The sequence below is a fragment of the Colletotrichum scovillei genome, assembly GCF_011075155.1.
Source record: "Colletotrichum scovillei strain TJNH1 chromosome Unknown Contig00004, whole genome shotgun sequence".
In the NCBI taxonomy this organism is placed as follows: domain Eukaryota; kingdom Fungi; phylum Ascomycota; class Sordariomycetes; order Glomerellales; family Glomerellaceae; genus Colletotrichum; species Colletotrichum scovillei.
The window spans coordinates 3,388,367-3,403,271 of record NW_023336262.1 but is presented as its reverse complement, the minus strand read 5'-3'; the positions used below and the strand labels follow the sequence as shown (position 1 = coordinate 3,403,271).

The 14,905-nt window shown below is 53.0% G+C and overlaps 4 protein-coding genes across 4 annotated transcripts; 3 read left to right on the top strand and 1 right to left on the bottom strand.

The window, feature by feature from the left end:
* Positions 1-1,298: 1,298 nt before the first annotated feature.
* On the bottom strand, positions 1,299-10,856 carry HER10_EVM0000855 (beta-ketoacyl synthase domain-containing protein; the record flags this gene model as incomplete). Its single annotated transcript, XM_035470622.1, has 10 exons — positions 1,299-2,853; positions 2,915-3,035; positions 3,099-6,077; positions 6,146-6,366; positions 6,427-8,261; positions 8,292-8,975; positions 9,015-9,211; positions 9,279-9,605; positions 9,661-9,886; positions 10,347-10,856. The coding sequence occupies 10 exons, from the start codon at positions 10,854-10,856 to the stop codon at positions 1,299-1,301; spliced, it is 8,655 nt and encodes a 2,884-aa protein (XP_035334609.1).
* Positions 10,857-11,341: 485 nt separating this feature from the next.
* On the top strand, positions 11,342-11,764 carry HER10_EVM0005402 (uncharacterized protein; the record flags this gene model as incomplete). Its single annotated transcript, XM_035475022.1, has 1 exon — positions 11,342-11,764. The coding sequence occupies one exon, from the start codon at positions 11,342-11,344 to the stop codon at positions 11,762-11,764; it is 423 nt and encodes a 140-aa protein (XP_035334939.1).
* Positions 11,765-12,227: 463 nt separating this feature from the next.
* On the top strand, positions 12,228-12,536 carry HER10_EVM0002331 (uncharacterized protein; the record flags this gene model as incomplete). The annotated part of the gene is made up of 1 exon (XM_035472047.1): positions 12,228-12,536. One exon carries the CDS (start codon positions 12,228-12,230, stop codon positions 12,534-12,536), a length of 309 nt encoding a protein of 102 aa, XP_035334711.1.
* An 883-nt stretch (positions 12,537-13,419) lies between these two features.
* Positions 13,420-14,638, top strand: HER10_EVM0003334 (alcohol dehydrogenase GroES-like domain-containing protein; the record flags this gene model as incomplete). The annotated part of the gene is made up of 3 exons (XM_035473014.1): positions 13,420-13,970; positions 14,030-14,141; positions 14,222-14,638. The coding sequence occupies 3 exons, from the start codon at positions 13,420-13,422 to the stop codon at positions 14,636-14,638; spliced, it is 1,080 nt and encodes a 359-aa protein (XP_035334797.1).
* Positions 14,639-14,905: the final 267 nt, after the last annotated feature.

Sequence of the window (14,905 nt, the reverse complement as noted above, 5' to 3'; positions counted from 1 at the left end):
ACTCTAGTCGCATCATTTACTGACCAAAGTAGCTCATGATAGAGACCGCTTGGATATAACGCCTCTCTATGCTGACTTGAAAGTGTTTGCAGAGAAGAATTGGAGGATTTGATTCTCTGCTCCCCAATGTGTAGCACAATAGGTAGACGAGCCCGAACTCGCTACGCCACTCACCACCTCGGTCTTTTAACAAAGATACCTGAATTGAGAAAAGCAGATTTCACGTCAACAAAAAAACTTTGGCTTCAGCAACGCATTTCCCATTTTTCGGAAGCAGCCAGGGGCAAACTTGATTTGCTGAAGGTTTATCTGATACGCCCTGCTGCCAATCAGCCACATATACCCCGTACCTACCTTAAGGTAGACGCTCTGATAGGCGGAACCAGAACGCAACGGGAAGGCATGCCCTGTGCTCTTCTCCGCACGTCTTCCTCTCCCACATCAAAAAAGCCTGCTCCTTTCTCCCATCCACAACCACCATCACCCAAACCCTCATCAACAACATCAAAATGATAGCCTTCGTGATAGCCTCAACAAATAGCAAAAGAGAATGAGCCACACCCGATTTGAACGGATAACCTTTCGATCTGGAGTCGAACGCGCTACCGTTGCGCCAGCAGCCCTGCATCACCTGTATCCTAAGATGCAGGGATGATTGGTGGTCGAGGTTGGGAATCTGACTATGAAGTCTTGGAGATGCGTTTTTTTGTGCGCGATTCTGCAAAGTTGCGGAGCCCAAAGTCCTCTTTTAGGTAAGGTGGAATTGCGGTTGTGGAGTTTGGGCGGGCTGGTGGGATATGCGGGTTTCCATGGGTCGAGTGGTTTTTTGGAGTCGACAACTCGAGAATCCTTTGCAGATATCGCAGTTGCCGTTGTCTACCTTTGGCTACCTCTGGGAAAGCGATTCCTTCACTTTGTATTGAATATTGAGACAAGGCGCCTCATGTCAAGAGTTGTTGGACCGAGTCTTCGAAGGCTTCAGCAAAGGCAGGCCTAGACCGATGTCTAAAAGACAACGATGGGATCAACAAGCTGGCTGTACCTTGTACAATTCAAGTCAAGTGGCACGACAGACGCTTGCTGAATCAAACGTAGCAACGTTGATGAGATGTGACATTTCAGCATCGAACCATATCTTCACGTCAGAGTTAAGCCAAAGTGTCTCTCCAGCCATGCAATCAGTTTATGCGGGCATTGATCTCATTTGAAGATTTGTGCATTGATTTCTATTAATCAAGCGGACCTACAAAGCCTACTCCTTCAGGAGAACCTCCCACTACAGAACTCTAGCAAACTCCTCAATCCTGGGCGACTGCCAGCTTGGTATTCTCCGAGAAGCTGGTCAAGGTCGCCTCATAGGCACTCAAAAATGCCTTCGGATCCTCCTCTCCATACAGATAGCTCTGCAGCTTGACCGTGACAAGCGGCTCCTTGGCCGGATCATCCGACATCTCCAGCACAACATCATGCGGCGTGCGCTCGCGGGAAGCCCAAATCTCGGTGAAAGAAGCACCGCCGAGTCGTCCAGTCTCCGCGGCACCTTGCCTGTAGTCGAAGACGGCCTGGAACAGCGGCGCATGCGGCAGCTCCGCCGACGAGGACGCGAGGCCGAGGCGGTCCAGCGTGACGCCGTAGGGTACGCGGGCGTGCTGCATCGCCTGCCGCAGACGCTCCTTGACGGACTCGAGCTCGTCAGCAAAAGTCTGCGCCGGCTCGAAGGGCGCGAGGCGGACGGGGAGCAGGTTGGCGAAGAAGCCCATGGTTGAAACGTCCTGGATGCTGGCGCGGTTGGTGTCGGCGATGCCGATGGCCACGTCCTCTGCGGCCGAGAGGCGTGCGAGAAGCAGGTGATAGGCCGCCAGGTAAAAGTGCATGGGCGTTACGCCCTTGAGCTTCTTGCAGCGCTCGCGGATGCGGAAGGCCAGGATCGCGCTTAGGCGGAGCGTGCCGACGTGTTGCTTCCAGGCGACGCGGTCGCTTGCGTCTCGCTGCTTCTGGGCGTTGGGGAGCGACAAGACTGGGAGGACCCCGGGAAGGGTCTTGTACATGGAGGTCCAGTACGCGATGTCGGCGTCCATCTGACCGCTTTGGACGTCGGATCGCTGCCGCGCGGCGAAGTTGGAGTACTGCGGCGGCGCCGAAAGTTGCGCACCGTCGTACAGTTGGCCAACTTCGTCGAGGAAGTTCTGCGTCGTTGAGCCGTCGCCCACAAGGCGGTGGTAGCCGATGACGAACAGATGCTCGTCCTGGCCCCAGTGGAAGTCGACAATCTTGAGTCCTTCACCTGCGGCAAGATCATACAGTTCATGCTCCAACTGCTTGTAGGCCTCCTCTGCTGCCGCCCTGTCACTGACCTCGACATAGCGCGCGCGGGTGACCGGGGTAGGCAGGATGACTTGCTCTCCCTCAGGTGAGAATGCGGTGCGGAAGATCTCATGACGGCGGAGGGCCTTATTCAGGGCCTTATCGAGTCGATCCAGGTCTACCGAACCCTTCATGAACACACCGATGGTGTTATGGAAGATGGTCGGCTCGTTGGACAGCTGTTGAAGGAGCTTCCACGAGTGTTCTTGTGTGAGAGACAGCGGGATCTGGCGCGAAGTGGCCGTCTTGTCATCCAAGACAGCGTCTTCACCCCTCAAGTCTGAGATCGATGTAGCATTCGATGTGTCAATGGGCGAGTCGCTACCGCTGCGGCTATCATCTTCGCTGCTGACGATGCCATCGGCAGATTCAATCAGGGGAATGGCGGCTCTTGAGAGTCGTCCTGCCGCCTCCTCAGCAAGTTCAGCGATTGAGGCACCGCTGACGACTCTCAGCAGCGGGATGTCAATCATAAGTGTCTTGGAAAACCTGGAAATTGCCCACGTCAGCCGTTGTGTTCTGCAAGAAGAGGAACTAAAAAATCACTCACCATGATCCGACGGTGATTGCACCGAGCGAGTCCACGCCCTGGTCAATCAATGGTGTCGTGGCGTTGACCTTCTCATCGGCAGGGATGTGCAGGATGCCGCGCATCTTTTGCGACAAGCCATCTGTTGGTCAACTTAGCACCTGCTTGTACCCCAATCCCTTGAATTGTAGGGAAGAACTCTTACCAATGATGATATCGCGAACCTCATCCAGTGTCCTTGCTTTCAGTAGCTGCTCCTTGACAGAGCTCTTAGCCCCTGAGGCGCCATCCGTGTTGGCACGGCTCTCGGGAACCTTCAGGTTTCCGAATCGCGGGTCGTCGTAAAACTTGACGGTGTCTTTGTGGCGGGCACTGAATTCGGGAATACCGGTGATCACCTCGAGGTCCGATATGTCTGTAATGGCCACTGGCTGAGGCCCTGGGGCTCGCCTTCCAGAGACAACCGCCTCGGCAAACAAGGTAAGGAACTCGTCTTCCGATATCGTGTCCGTGTCAGAAGCGAGCTTGAACTCTTCCTCTCTGCCGGTACGCGACAGGAATCCGACACCGATAACGGCGCCAATCGCGATTGTCGATGCGGGGAGGCCCTGAATATGACGCTTCTGAGCGAGGGCTTGGAGGAACGAGTTCGCGGCTGTATAGTTGGCCTGGCCTGGGTTGCCTCCCACCGTCGCAACCGACGAGAACATGACGAAGAAGTCAAGGGGATCCTTGGCCTGGTTTGAGAAGCGTTCGTGTAGAATCTGCGCTCCGACAACCTTGGAGTTGACGGGCACATTCATCATGGAAAGGTCCATGCTTGCCAGAAGAGCATCGTGAAGTACCAACGGACCATAGGCGATTCCGCCGATGGGCGGCAGCGTCTGTCGAATCTGAGTGAGCCCAGCATCGATAGAGGCTTCCTTGGAGACGTCGATGGAAAGAACGGTGATGATACCACCCAAGTTCTCGATCTCTGCCAACCACTTCGGGTCAGGGGTTTCGGGGTTACGACTGGAGATCACGACATGGCGGGCGCCGTGCGTAATAAGCCAACGAGCCAGAGACCGACCTAGAGATCCGGCAAGACCCAAGAGGAGGTACGTCTTGTCGAGGGAGAACAGCTTGCCCGAGTCGACGGCGCGGACTCGTGCTGTCACACGACTCTCGCTTCTCCAGTCAATGATGGTTGAGGTAGCAAGCGCATCCTTCAAGTCAGTGATGCTGCCGACGGGTTTTACGCTAGACTCTTCATCGGCCTCAGGAGAAGCAGCGCTTTTTGGAACCTCTGCCGCAGCCGCGAGAACAGCCTGCTCAACCAGCGGCCGCTGGACTGCATCTTGTCCAAGTGAAGAAATGGATTCAGCGGAGTTTTGGAAGATGTGGCCGCGATCGAACTTGAGGCAAACGGGCGGCAGAAGTTTGGCTACACGAGAGCCCAAGCTAGTTATGGAGCTCGCCCCCTCCGAGAAATCATAGTAGACGGAGAGACTCACGGGCAGAGCCTTTCTGATGCCCGCATCAGTCTCCAGGGAGTGCAGCCGGATCCATGGCAGCGAGGACGAGACTGGCGCTCCCGCTGTCGCGAGATGAACCTGCACGTTTCTGCTCTTCCCTGTCTCGATGATAGCATCGACACAGAAGCTTGGCGGCTCCATGACGAGAACCGACGCGCCGGAAGCGATGCCATTGAAGATTCTCTGAGCGACAAGCATCGCAGCAGTTGAAAGCAGGACAGATGCATTCTCAGCGACGCCCTCAGATGCTGGGAGAACAAAGGCATGACTGGAGTGAACATGGACGATGGAGGCGTTGGTAGCCGAAAGCGCCATGACTGCCTTGTCCGTGCCCACGATGGTACCCTGCACGAGGTGCCAGAATCCGAGATCGCCTACACGAATAGCGTTTCCGAGGGAGAAGTCTACCTTGACTTCCAAGTCCTTCTCCGCGGATGAGACTGCACCGAAAGTCTCCGATGACTCCAGATGAAGAGTGTCTTCCGACGCCAGGAGGGTCACAGGCGTCGTATGGGAGTCAACTGAGGCGGTGATGGCACGACGCTTCGAGTTGAGACGGTTGTTTCTCTGGATATCGTGCTTGATGCGGGGAATGTAGGCACGAGACTTGGAAACGTAAACCTCGGGCTCAAGTGTCCAGAGAATGTCTTCCTTCGAGTCGGTAGGCTCCTCGAGGCGAAGAAGTTGCTCGACTAGAAAATTGGTGTCCAACTTCTCAGCGTCGTCAACGTCAAGCGACTGGTTGTGGGTGGCGGGGTACTCGAGGCGAGCGGATCGAAGCATACCGGCTGTCATGGCCTGGTAGGGGTTCTCGATCCATGCGTTTTCAGTGAGCCAAAGGATAGTGCCGGCGAGCTCCAGGAGGGACTTAATTGCGCTGAATCTGACCTCATCGATGCCGGAGAAGGTCTCATGATCGAGCTCCGAAAGGACAAGGAAGGTCGACTTGGGTGGAATACTCGACTCAAGGACGTCTTCAATCCGCTTGAGAGAAACTATCTCCCGACCGGACAACGTCTGTCGCACCTCATCCAAAATCCGCGCTGATTTCGACGAGCCCCCGCCAATCACGACTATTTGGGGAAGTGCCTTGTCGGTAGGAGGAGCGGAAAGTGGCGCGTCGAGACGCGCGACCTTTGTGTTGACCGCATGAGTGCAGAACAGGGTGTTGGGGAAGAGATTACCATGCCGGTCCAAAGTGCGGGTATCAACGCCGGAGAATCCAGTCTGCTTGAAAATGGCATCCCACTGGTTGATGTCTGCAAAGGGGTCCAGATCACGGCCTTCGTCGATTCCGGCCCACCAATCCGGGAATAAACCAAAGAGGTAGCCAACACGAGTGTGGTCCCGGTGAGTTGCTTCAAGCAGAACGACATGGCCACCGGGCTTCAGAAGAGACCGCACGTTAGTCATTGTCTCTGCCAGCTTCGGGGTGGCATGGAGAACAGATGAGGCGATGATCATGTCGTACGAGTGCGGCTTGAAACCCTGCTCTTCAGGCTTCTTGGTGACGTCCAGCTTCTGGAAGATCATGCGATCCTCGTGTGCTGAGAAGTGCTCTTGAGCCTTTTCGAAAAATGCGGGAGAAATGTCGGTAAAGGTGTAGCTGTTGAAGCCCAACTGCGGGATGTCCAAAATGTACTTTGTTGCCGAAGCGGTACCACCACCTTTAGGTAGGAACTGTTAGCATGGAACTGACCAAGTCATAACAGGAGCCTTTCTGGGACTGACTTACCAATCTCAAGGATGTCCATCGTCTGGTAGCGATGGCAAAGCTGGCTGACCAATTCCTGACCGTACAGCCAGCCAGGGCCACTGGTCAAGTAGCTCGTGTAGAACTCCGTCAGCAATCCGTCGTGGTCCATCCACAAGAATGGGTTGCTCTTCTCACGAATGGTCGAGAGAGTGTTCTCGCTCACTCTCTTCGCCATCTTGACGTGAGGGTGGTAGGAGTTCCTGTAGTATGTGTGGTTAGCAACAACCAGCGCCAAATCTAGAGTGTTGTTCGGAACTTACTCTACAACCAACTGCTCGATCTGTTCGCGCGTATCTGACTCCCAAGATGGATCATACCACTCATGCCAGGTTCCCTCCTTCACCTTGGCCGAGACGTGCTCATTCCAGTAGATGTATCTCTGGTGAGGCAGCGTAGCGTTGGCGCGGTCTTCTTCAGTGAGCTGGCTGACAAACTCCTTCATGTAGAAATAGCAGATACGCTCAATGATGGGGATCACTTGCTTGTCCTGCTCAGTAGCCCAGAGGTCCGGGTTGTCCAGGAGTGCTTCGGGCTTCAAGGGGCCCCACACTGTCTTGGTGAAGGCTTTATGGTCTTCGGCCTCGGACGGCTTGGAAAGTGGCTGCAAGAGCAGGTTCTCGATGCGGTAGAGAACTTGCTTATCATCGCCCGAGGAGAAGACCGTGGCATCTCCGGCCAAAACGTCACCCTTGTCGTACGTGTTTGCCGTGTTGAAGTGAACGATGGGAGCCGAGTCAGATTCGGCAACAGAAGCGCAGAGCGAGGGGACGAGACTGATCCGGTCAATGTGAACAGGTACATAGATGGACCTCAGGCGCTTATCTCCTGGAGCTGAATAGGCACCCATGATGGTCTGGAACGCCAAGTCCATAGAAGCTGGATGCAACACGATTGGACGAGATCCATCATCAAGACGCGGGAAGGCCATGTGACCAGTAGCTTTCGCATCGGCGCGCGCGAGGTTGTAGATGCAGCGGTAATCCTTGCTGTAATCAAATCCGAGCTCATCCAGTTCACGGTAGAAGTTCTTGATGTTGACTGTTGTAAGGTGCGGAGGGTCGTCGTTTGCGGGTGGTAGGACATTTGTAGAAGAGTCCCCGAATGTGACAACGAGCTGACCGGTAGCAGATGTTGACGGCTTTGACTCTTTGGCAAGACACGAGTCAATCGTGAAGCCGAGCTTTATCTGGTCTGGCTGAGAGACAATGGTGTCTACCGCGATGATGAGCTCTGCCGGGCTATTCTCGTCCTCAAATGTAACAGCCTTATCAATGCTCATGTCAAGCACCTCAAGTAGCTGAACGGAACGCCCGCCAGCCATCTGGAGAGCAGCCTCCATTGCCATGACGATGTATCCGGCAGCGGGGAACACAGCCTGGCCTTGAAGCGCGTGGCCTTGTAGCCACTCGTGGTCCCTAGGCCGAATAGTGTTGTGCCATTGCGATGTCGAACCGGTGCTCGAAGCAGAGAGGGAGCCTAGAAGGAGATGAGGCTTTTGACCGTAGAGATGAGCCTTGATCGCGCGTGTCTCGTTCCAATGAGTCCGGCTGTGGTCCCAGGGGTACCGTGGTAAGGCCTTGGACAGGCTTCGAAGACTCTTTCCTGGCGCGATCACTTTGGTGATGAAGCTGTCAGGGTCGACAGCGTTCAGGCCCAGACGTTCCCAAAGATATCCAACAGCACTGGCAAAAGCTTGAACGTTATCGGAACCACGCTGCATGCAACCCGTGTAAGGAATTTCCTCGGAGAGAACAGTCTTGAGGGTCGCCAGACAAGGTGCCTTCAAAGCCGGGTGGCACCCCACCTCCATGGCGGCATCGAGTGACTTATGTTCGATTGCGGCGGCCTCAACAGCCTGCATGAAGCGAACAGGAGAAACCAAATTGTCATTCCAGTACTCGGCGGTGACGTCGCTTGCCTTCGTGCGTCTGTTCTGATGCACAGAGGAATACCATGCCACTGAAGAACCGACCCCATCAGCGACATCGCAGCCGCAGTCCTTCAAAGCCTCGATATAGTGCGACGAGCAAGGGAGCATGTGGTGCGAATGGTAAGCCTTATCGACCTTGAGCATGCGGACAAACTTGGACTCATCCTCCAAGACAGTTTGCAGTTCTGCAAGGGCATCTGCATCACCGGATATGGTGGTGCTGTCAGGCGAGTTGCTAGCAGCAACGCAGATACGGCCTTGGAACATCTCCAGCTCGCACAGCTCCTGTGCATCTTCTAGTGAAGTTCCTACCGCAAGCATACCTCCCTCGCCCCCGTTCGGGGAGCTCGCATACTTGGATGTGAGGCCTCGGAGGTAAGCAATTCGGATGGCTTGCGAGGCGCTGATGAAGCCTCCAGCGAAGGCGCACGCTATCTCGCCTGAACTGTGACCGACTATCGTGGTGAACTCAACGCCAGCAGCTGCCAGTAGCCGCACCAGAACAATCTGTACAGCGCAGCAGAGCGGTTGAGAAAAGCTGGCTTTGGTAACATTGGAGGCCTCATCCTCGAGCAAAAATTGCTCGTGCAGGGTCCAAGAAGGGCGGTATTCGACGGGCAATGTCTGGAGCGAGCGGTCAAGCTCAACCACGATGTCGCGAACCTGGGGAATCGCTGAGATGAGCGATCTCATCATGCCAGGCCATTGAGCACCCTGGCCAGTAAACACACCCAGGAGACGAGGCTTCTCCTGGCTGGTGGCGAAGGAGCGCAAGGTAGGCTCTGAGCTGGCGTTTTCCGAAAGAGCGTTTTCTAAGGCGAGTATCATAGCTTCCCTGGAAGATCCAACGACAGTCTGACGGTGAGGGAGAATGGATCGCTTGCGAAGGAGCGTTCAAAAGACATCAAGCATGTCGACATCCGGGTTAGACTTGATGAACTGAGCAGTCTGCTTCATCAGGCTCTTTAGCGATCGCTCTGACTTGGCAGAAAGCACAAGAGGCAAGGCATATGCAGCTGAAGTGACCTGAGACTCTGGCTTCGACGTCGTTTCCGTGCTCGAAGCTGAGGTCTTGTACTCCTCAATAATAGCGTGGGCATTGGTGCCACCGAAACCTTTCCTTCGTTAGCAATGGTTAGCAATGTCCGAGACGTCTAGAACCGGTCTGACTGAAGAGCTTACCGAACGAGTTTACACTTGCTCTCCGCGGTTGACCAGGCTTGAGTTCTGGCCACGGCTGAGCCTCTTTGGTGATAGAGAGGTTCTTGTAGAAGGGCGCAACCTTGGGACTGAGGTTTTCGAATAGCAAGTTGGGAGGAATAACGCCGTTCTGTACAGCAAGTGAGGCCTTCAACAAGCCGGCAATACCAGCAGTGCCCTCGGTGTGTCCAATGACGGTCTTGAGACTTCCTACAAGCAAGCGCTCACTGTCTGAACTGTCCTGACTGCCAAAGAAAGCTTTCGAGATTGCCTCAGCTTCCTGAGGATCACCCGCTGGCGTTCCAGTTCCTGTGAGTCGGGGGTAAGCAAACGTTCCAATCCCACCCTCATGCTTGGTACCTACCGTGAGCTTCGAAGAATTGGCAGCGATTCTCAGCTTGCGCAATATCTAGACCAGCCCGAGCGTAAGTCTCGCGAATGAGGGTCTCTTGAGCAACATGGCTCGGCATCGTGATGCCGGTTGTGCGTCCATCTTGGTTGATGCCCGTTTCACGGATGACACACTCAATGGAGTCGCCATCAAGTAGTGCTTGGCTAAGCGTCTTCAGGACCACAGTGGCAACGCCTTCCTGTTGAGAGACATTGCGTTTTCGGTCAGTGAAAGTCCGACGATCGAGCCAATTTCTCTTCCTGCAGTTATGTCCTTATGGGTCATGCACGACAGGCAATGGGGGACAGGACTTACACCTCTCGCGTACCCGTCGGCTGCAGCATCCCACATTCGGGATCTGCCCGTGGGTGAAAGCATGTTCAGCTTGCTCTCCGTGATGTAATTCACTATGAGAGATGAAATGTGAGTATTTCCGAGTCATTCGTCTTTCAGAAAAGGCAGTGCACGTACTTGGAGACAAGATCAAATTCGAGCCAGCTGCTATAGCTGTCTTGCTCGATCCGCTCCTCAGTTGTTGCACCGCAAGATGCACTGCAACCAGAGAGGAACTGCATGCAGTATCGATAGTCATCTATAACCACAGTTAGCTTAAGAACATTTACATAGTAGTCGTGGATTCAACTAAATAGCATTCTTACACTAGGGCCATGCCAATCAAAGAAGTATGATAAACGGTTTGACGCGATACTTGTAGCAGCACCCGTTGCGAAGTACGTTGGGCTATAGCTTATGTCGTTGACTTTGACGAGCTCAAAGTCGTGGGTCATCAAGCCGACGTAAACTGCGGTATCAGACCCGCGAAGATCGTGTAGTCCGTATCCAGCTGCGGCCACAGCATCGTAGGTGGTTTCCAGGAGCAACCGCTGCTGCGGATCTATGCTTTCCGCCTCGCCGGCTTGGATATTGAAGAACGACGCATCAAAAGCCCTCGGTGTCTCATCGAGAAAGTATCCGTGACGGGCATTGGTCCTGCCATGGTGAGAGCCATCGGGATGGTAGAATGCGTCGATGTTGAATCTCTCCTTTGGAACTTCAGATTGCAAATCTTTCGGTTCTTTCAAGAGTTCCCATAGCTTTGCTGGGCTATCAACACCGCCCGGAAACCGGCATGCACTTCCAACAACAACAATGGGCTCGTTCGGCGACATGACGCTAATAATGATCGGGAAGAAGCCGGAATGAGGGACTTAGATGAATGTTTGGGAAGTAATGAGTCAGCGAGTGGGAGAAACACGAGTTAAGTAGAAATCATTCAGCGATTCAAGTGACAAGAGACTTCTATCACGAGTCCTTAAGCCCCGCGACTCGGATTCCGATTAACTTCGTCGACCGATGAATCTGACGGAGCATCTCGTCTTCGACTTCAAGACCTCTATCTGGACGTAGGTGTCACAGTACATCAAAACACTGTACATGAATGTGGCTCAGTCAAATGTGATGAGAGAGGACCCTCCTGTGGGTATGGTCTGCGTGCAAGGAACATTCTACACACGGCGAATTTACCTGATTTGACCTAATGCGACCAGCTTTTCCCACCGAAACGGTTATAAAAACACCTTCTACTTCTGAGGAAAGACTGACAACTAACATATCCCCCATTCAAACTACCCACTTCTGACGACAGGGAAGCATGATGGCGAAATCCGCCAAGAACTTCTCAAACGAAGAGAACGGCACGAACATGGTCGATACACCGAGACTCTCGACTACGGAGGACGAAAATGCCGTCCTACTCCATTCTCGTGAACCTTGTGACGACGGACGGTCCACCAGGGCCACTGGTCGTTTGCCGCGCTTTCAGTTGATCATTCTTGCTCTATCACTTTCGAATGCCATCTCCATTGCGGCGGTCTTAATTCTCGTCGTATTTCACGGCCCGGCATTCTATCTCCCCGAGTCTCCTGCAACGGTTATTTACCCGGCGCAACCAGAGTGGTTTCCACCCCAGAGTACGTTAACTCCATATCCTATCTCCTCTGCCTGGGCAACCATGAAGATGACCAGGAACAAGTGTGGACGTCCAGACAAAGTGGACAACGTGTTATTTGATAACTGATCTGACACTAACTTTGGTATCATAGTCCCTGTGAAAAAGGTCTTGCATGGGAATAAACTATACGGCCAGCCTCCTAACCCTGAAAGCATCGAGGCGTGGAACAGATTGTTGCCAAGTAAATGCCCCCCCCCCCCTTCTTCCCTCCCCCACCTCCCCGGATTGACCGTGAAAGGAAATTTCCAAGTAGTCTTAACGTCTGACGGACTGCTGATATTTGATAATAGTTGGGCGGGGTTGGGTTACGGTCAAGAACGAGACTGCTTTACCTGACTTGCCGGGGCTGAACCAATCACTTCCGGAACACCGCGCGTATCCCTCGGTCTTTCATCAACTGCATTGTCTTGTACGTCACACCGAATAGTCTCATTCTCCCTTTCGCACATAATGCCGGATTTCCGCCTCCCAAGATAACTGAATCGCTGCTGACTCTGGTTCAATATTAACTCCACAATAGTATAGCACTATGGACGCATACTATGAGCTTATCGACCGCCTGAACAAGAACGAGGGGACAAAGAGAGAATTGCCCACAGATCCTGGTTGGAATTCCGAACACCTCAACCATTGCTGGGATTACCTACGACAGACTATTATGTGTAATGCAGATGTGACGCTCGAGTGGCGCAAGTACAACGAACAGGTCGGGACGGGGTGGGGATATCAGCATCAGTGCAAGGACTGGGATGCGATCATTGCCTGGGCAGAGAAGTACAGGTACTCGAACAACTGGGGTATCCTCAGAGGTGGAGGTGAAAGGATCCCACTCCAATGATAATCAGCGGAGCCATCCGAAACTCTATGGCGATCTCCAAACTCTACTTGATAGGTTCAAGATGTTCTCGATGGACCCTGGAATTGGGGTCCTTGCAGAGTTAAAGGGTAGTATGCATCATGACAGGCGAGCTGTAACAAAGAATATCATATCCGTACCAAGCTACACATTAGTAAGCGGCAACAGTGCCTTAATGACCCCGTGATGATTTGTCTTCATCATCAAGGATGGCCTCGGTTGAAAATTAGATGAACAGGGGGGGATCACATCGATGCATCTACGAAGTATCCGTAGTAACGTGAATGTGCCCGACGAAAAGGTAACCACGTATTGAATTCTCACTTTAGGAAAGTCAAAACAAAGTTTGAATCTGGACCACAAAGGCCTGGGGTCCATAACTCCCTGAGCCGTTGTCCTACGGATACAGTCTACTGACTAGTGGGTACAGAAAACGGTAATACATATCGCGATCTTCACAGGTCCCCGAGTCCTCAAATGTGTAGTACAGCCGGTTATGCTTTTCCCGGATTTGCAAGGGTATCTATCCATACGGTCGTATAATTCTATCCGGGTAGCGAATTTGTGTCCCACTCGGTACGTACTCCTTTGCAAAGACCCGAGGATTCTTGCGAGATACAGCGGGGTTCCCGATTCAGGGATGTTGTAGAAGTTGAGTTGATCGAGGATTACACGTTCAGGTAAAGTGGATGAGTGGGTGAACGAACCAAGACCGTCTGAGGAACACCGATGGAGAGTACTCACTTGTACTACGTAGGTAGGTAAGTAAGGGGACGTGGTTTAACAGGTAAGAATCAGCAACAGAGGATAAGGTAAACAAGGTATTCCGGGCTGATTTTCCAAGTCAACATCGACAAATTTCAGCATGGGCAGTCTTTCGCATCAAAATTTTGTCCCTCCGACGACTCAGAAGGCCATCGTGGTAAATGGCAAGGACGAGGTCGTCATCTGGGACGAGGCACCATGTCCCAAGATCCCAGCGGACCAAGTCATGGTTCGCGTTGAGGCCGTCGGCCTCAATCCGAGTGATACCAAGATGAGGGGAGCCTTTGCGACGAAGTTCGGCATCCTAGGTGCAGATTTCGCAGGAACCGTGGTCGCTGTGGGAGATGAGGTTGACAATATCACGATTGGCGATAGGGTCTTTGGTGCCCAGAACGAGATGTACGGAACCACGCCTGAGCGCGGTGCATTCTGCGAGTACGCCGTGACTCGTGGTAAGATGTGGACAAAGGTTCCAGAATCTTGGAGCACTGAAGCTGCTGCATCTCTGCCTGTAGGTGTAAGCACCGCCGGAATCGCCATGAAGCTGCTTGGCTTGCCTCTGCCCGGTCAAGGAGCTGCGAAGCCTGCCCATGTATTGGTCTATGGGGCCAGTACAGCAACTGCTACAATTGCCATGCAAATGCTGAAACTGTAAGTCAAATCATCTACCATATCTTTGTGGAAATATCTGACGTGGTCATCGTGAATAGGTCCGGTCTCGATCCGATTGCTATTTGTTCCCCGAAAAATTTCGACCTAGCGAGAAGAAACCAGGCCGTAGAGGTTTTCGATCGCAATGACAAAGAGTTGGCGAAAAAGATTGTGAGTTGCTATAATCCGAAGTTTCCATGTTGCGTAATCGTAAGGCAACCAATAGCTGACTGATCATCTTTCACGATCAGAAAACATACACGAAAGGAAACCTGAAATATGCCTTGGACTGCATCACGACCGTCGAGTCTACCGCCTTTTGCTACGCTGCTATCGGACGAGGCGGCGGCAAGTACGTGTCTCTTGACCCTTGGCAACAGCATGCTGCGACTCGAAAAGTTGTCACCGCGGATTTTACAGTCGGCCCTCGAATCTTTGGGGAAGGATGCACCTGGCCTGAGCCCTACAAGAGCGATCCGTCGGAAGAACTGCGCGTCTTTGGGGTCTCTGTTTGGGAAACTGTAGAGAAGTTGATCAACGAAGGAAAGTTGCAACATCATCCGCTTCGTGTTTTAGACGGTGGATTCGAGGCAATTCTGGCGGGGATGGAAATGGTCCGAAACAGGGTACTCTCTGGAGAGAAAGTAGTTGTACGCATGAATGCTTGATTAGATATGCAGACAACTAAGGAAACATGCTCATTGGAAGGAGCCATAATCCTGCCAACCTCTCTCAATAAAAGTAACAATCATAGCCTGAGAACATTCCTGCCGACTGCTCAAGGTCCGCGGGCCAAAGTCATCAAGTCGAGCAAGCATGATGCGATAAGGCCCTGGGAGAAAGTCATACAGTGCTCTCTTCCTCAAATCTACCTTGACCCACTGAAATCGGCCGAAGTACCTTGTTCAAAGCCTCCGTGGGCTTGTGCTTTCTTT